The sequence below is a fragment of the Montipora foliosa genome, chromosome 1 (genome assembly GCF_036669935.1).
Source record: "Montipora foliosa isolate CH-2021 chromosome 1, ASM3666993v2, whole genome shotgun sequence".
NCBI classification, from domain to species: domain Eukaryota; kingdom Metazoa; phylum Cnidaria; class Anthozoa; order Scleractinia; family Acroporidae; genus Montipora; species Montipora foliosa.
In genome coordinates, this window is record NC_090869.1 from 62918898 (window position 1) to 62923782 (window position 4885).

At 42.2% G+C, this 4885-nt stretch overlaps 1 protein-coding gene across 1 annotated transcript in view; it reads left to right on the plus strand.

The window, feature by feature from the left end:
• LOC138004173 (uncharacterized) overlaps positions 1–4637 on the plus strand; it is a 25605-nt gene extending 20968 nt beyond the window's left edge. Inside the window, exons 8-9 of the mRNA XM_068850606.1 lie at positions 1030–1096; positions 2676–4637. Of these exons, the coding sequence (XP_068706707.1) occupies positions 1030–1096; positions 2676–2744 (136 nt within the window). The 3' untranslated portion in view covers positions 2745–4637. The remainder of the gene's footprint in view (positions 1–1029; positions 1097–2675) is intronic.
• Positions 4638–4885: the final 248 nt, after the last annotated feature.

A 4885-nucleotide genomic window follows, 5' to 3' on the forward strand; every position in this document is an offset into this window, starting at 1 on the left:
TTGACTGTTTTATGCTGTAATCTAAGCGAGTAACTAAATATTGAAGCTTTTATGTCTATACTTAAAGGGTACCGTCCAAGTTCTGCCCTACAGGCAATGTTCTCTGTGTACCATGGGGTATTTAGTGTTTGTTTACAGAACTTGATATGAGTCAGTCAGTCAGTTGGTCAGTCAGTCAGTCAGTTACCGGTAGTCAGTAAGTCGGCAAGTCAATCGGCAAGTCAGTCAGTCAGTCAGTTGGTGGGTGGCGGGTCAGTGTTAGTCAACCATTGTAGTCAGCAAAATGCAGTGGGAGGATATCTTTCCCCTATCTAGCATTTATATTTCAACAGAATTAACTGGCATATCATAAATATAATGTACCCCTTTTTTGAAATGACATTACGAATTCCCTTGGCTTGCTCCACCCTGCGAGCAGAGCCTCTCTAAAAATTGCAGAAATCGTGTCAAGTGTTTTAAGTCTCCGCAGCCTAAGTTTCTGGGCTAGTCACTCTAGTCAAACCGGTTTAGGCCTCGCGCGTCCTATTTTTGACAAGGCAAAGTTCAAAATCAAGCCTTCAGTACGAATATCACAATGGCGTCTAGGAGTGCGATCGAGACTTGGCCTGGGTTTGAAATTGCCTCCAAGCAATGTCTTGCGCATAGTCAATAGAGACTTTTTGCAAGGCTCTACTTTATTCGCAGGGTGGGCTTGCTCCTGTCTTGTAGCTCAGTCGGTAGAACATTTGTGATCTAATCCGAAGATCGTGGGTTCCATTCCTACCCTCCACGGAGTTTTACAGTGTCTCTTTGTGTGACACACTCCTTCGCAGGCACGCTACTTTCCACATCGCCCATTCCAGATACGCTATTAGTGTGATGAGCTTTTTTCAGCCCTGTACTCCCCAGTTACAATCGAAGCCGCCACCAGCTTTTAACCACAGCTGAATATGGTGGGGAATTTCGTTATCACATTCACGGGAAGAAAAATATCCGACTGACAAATAAGTTCCTTTCTTTGTTATGTTGACTCCAATAACTTTTTTTCAGGAAATGGCGCCGCGAAAGCCGACTTCCAAACACGCCATTAGCGAAACGATTCGAAGGACTAGACGACGTAAGTTTCCGTATATACAGTACATGTAGTTGGCGGTTTAAGCCTAAAGGGAGACTCTCATAGCGATTTCTTTTGTAAACTTAATCGTTAAACACCTTGATGGCTCTCAATTCTCTTTTACACCATTTCTTAAGCCTGGTTTTCACTGGCGACACAAGCATAAACACAAAAAGCATACGCAAACTCAGTAGTTTGTTTTTCATTAGAGCCTTTTGTTCGAACAATAGACACTAATTAACAACAAGTAAATGCGCCTGCGTGTGTTGTTTGTGCTTATGCTTGCGTCGCTAGTGAAAACCAGGCCTTACGCAATTCAAGTGAATCTAATAATAATAATAATAGTAATAATAATAATAACGATTTATTAATTAACAGCATTTCTACAGAGTAGCTTTACATCTTTTAAATGAAACTAATAGCAGCGACATGTCTCTGCGACAAGTTGCTCCGTGTGTACTACTTGCAAAACAAGTCGCTGCGACACGACGCCTGTTCGGAGCACACTCAGTGATCTCGTATGAGGGGGGATGTGAACTAGTTTTCTAATTCAATATGGCTGACCATATGACGCTCTCTCATTGGTTCATTTATATTTTGTCGCAGCGACTTGTTGCGGGAAGTGTACACACGATGCGACAACGCTGCTTTCGCTAATTTTGTCGCTGCGACTAGTCGCACGAATTCAAACTGGTTTAAATTCGTGCGACTGATCGCGGCGACAAAATTCTGCCGCAGCGACAATGATTTTCATGAAATTAACCGTGTCACACAAGGCGATTTGTTGCGGCGACTTGTCCCCGCGACGTGTCGCAGCGACTTATCGCCTAGTGTGTCCCGGCCTTAAGATATAAAATCATGAAAATCAGGATGATAAAATTACCAGACATGGAAATTAAGCCAGCCGCATAATAGCCTTAGCTTTTAGAATCTTGGAACTTTCCCTAACAAAATGTGGTAATCTGTAATAGAACTTATGCTGGCTGGTAAATCATTGTACAGGGGCAGCTAAAATATTTTTTTATCGACTTAGTACGACTTGCTACACGAAAACACGAGAATGTTCATCCGACTTTTGCACTCAACTCTCTCCTGCCATTCGTCCCCTACACTGCGAGCAGTCTCTTCATAAATCAGTCGAGCGGCCCGCTTTTCTGAGGTAGTCGTGTTTTGTTACGCAAACAAATATAATGACCGAAGGAGGCTTGGGAAGGGAAGTGTAACACCCTAGCAGGACAATTGTCACGTGAGCCTAGTTTAATGGCCTCAGGCTCCCACGAGCCTCCTATAACTCAGTGGTAGAGCATCCAAACTAGTAATAGGTAGGAAGGTCGTAGGTTCGACTCCTGTTCGCGAACAATCGGATTTTTCCGTAGTATCCCCGAGTCACCATCTCCTGAGTCACTAGTGCAAAAATATCATCTCTCTACCCCAACATTGTTCGACTTTTGCTTTGCGTTCTCTCGCATGAAAAACATTTATCATCCGCTTGGCTGATCTGGTAGAGAGGTGTCAGAGGTTGAGATTTATGCTTCCAATAGTTCCGAGTGTTCCTCACGCCATGATCTGATTTGTTTTGCAGCCTATAGGTTTAAACCAGTACGCTTACGTCAGTGAAGAAGTTGGCAACCCATACGCCGAGGTTGTTTAGGCTGAATTCAACCATCGCAGGGCCAGATGAAGAAAAGTAGCCGAGGTGCCGCCAATATTCGCTGATTTCGTAGACACACTGTGATCACCATTGAAGGAGATAGAAGGTTTATAGCACAAAGATAACCAAACACGCTTCTCTGCAAAGAATGCTTTAGTTTCTCGCGCCTTAAACACGTTGCGCTTAGTTGTTTATCCTGCAATTTGTACTTTTGACCAGTTAAAAACAATGGAACTGATCTTCAATGGCATGAAGGAACGTCTGTGAGTATCGTTATTCCGTCTGTACGAGATGCTGGTCCACGGTAAAGGTGGCACAACCAGTAGATCGCTATTAGCGATTTGTACAGAAAGGAGGACAAAGAAAGGAAGAGAGAGAGAGAGAGACCATCTGGAGCAACGTTCGTCTAACAAAGCCATGCACCCAGTGGCACAGCCAAGTTTCGCGAAAGGTCAGGAATCCGGTGCGCCCACTACAACGCCACGAGGCCCCTGAGTTGTCTCCGCAGAGTCAGTGAATGGGGCGATGTGGTCACTATGAGACTTGGGTAATCCTCTTCAAGGAGAGCGCTTGGCGTTTGTTCAATCGACACTAGTATGCTACTGGCGTAGCTCTCACCGATGCTGTTGTTGTGTTTGTTACCTTGTCAAGAATGCAGGATGGCATTTATTTAATTAGAAAGTCGAACAGTATATCGAATGAAGATTGAGAAAGAAAAAGCATTATTGCTCTTTCTAATAATGCCAAGTGGGTAGCAATTAAACAATTTTCTTTTTAGGAAGGTAGCTTGAAAAGTGAAACGCCGGCAATCCGAGATTTAAATTGCGTTAAAGAAGTGGAGTACCAAAGACATGTAGGAGTGTTAATATGCTTATTTGATAACACTATTAATCGGGGGGGGGGGGGGGGGGGGGGGGTTATTTTTCAAATTGCAATTGTATAGCTTTTTAGGTTTTTTAAAATGTTTTTGCCAATTAGAACTCGATTCATGTAGCCGTTACCAAGCGCGGGCTTTCTGACTGTTAGTGCGGCGCGAAAGTGTTTTCACTACACACCAAGCGAGAGTAGCTATAGTTCTCAGTTGAAAGGCAAACTTGTTTCTTTGGCCCAGTACAACAGACACCGACGATGAAATGGGCCAATCGCAACGCAAACACATTCATCTGGCACTAAGTGCGTTAAAATGAGTACGAGAAAGTTACTAGGCCATTTCCGAGTTCATGTCTGCCTCCTCTTCTAAGTGCGAAGTTTTTCTTATGAAAATTAGTTTTCATTTATGTGTAAAGTGGAACCAATTACCATCACAAAAACTTCGCACTTAGACTCGCTTTGAAGAGGTGGCTGACATGAACTCGGAAATGGCCAATTGGTTTTGCGTTTCCCTGCATGTAATTGGCTCAAAACTAGATAAATCACTTTTCACACGCCAAAAGCAAAGCAAGAAAAAAAATACATACGGCAGTTAGCAATAAGATCACTTTTTTTGAAAGTCAAGGAGACCCTCTACTTTTTGTTACTTCTTTTTTTTTTTACTGAGATTTAAAATTTACTTGTTCACTGAGATGTTAAGAGCTTACAATCCGACACACATTTCGCTTTACACTTAAATAAGCGGAAGATTTCATTGCTAAGCTTAAGCCTTCCAAACAAGATACGGGTCTGTTTTTTACGATTGCTTTTAATAGTTTTGTTACAATTCATCTCGACCAACCTTTTGTACAGTTTATACATACTTATTTAGCATCTTGACATCTGGCATTTGTTTGTATGTCTTAATCATTCTTACCTCGAAATCAATGCAACGAATTGCTCAACAAATTTGTATTTTATTGCGAAATTTGAAATTATAAGAAAATGTTTGTAAAAACGCTGTCAATAAAAAAATTCAACTTGTTCACTTTTTATAACGTGATTAGAATCCTCAGAGGAACCTAGCTTCCAAAAGTAGGTTTCGTGTGGTTATGGAGTTGATAAGGAATTCGAAATTCCACGATTCTAGATTTGCACGAAAATCAGAAGTTTCCAAGAAGCCGGAGTACAATACTGACAACGAAAGGATGATAGGAAGTGTGCTCGAAAGGCAATGCGTCCGAGTCACTTGTTCAAATCCCAGATCTTTTTCGGGCTTCAGTGGGTCTTGG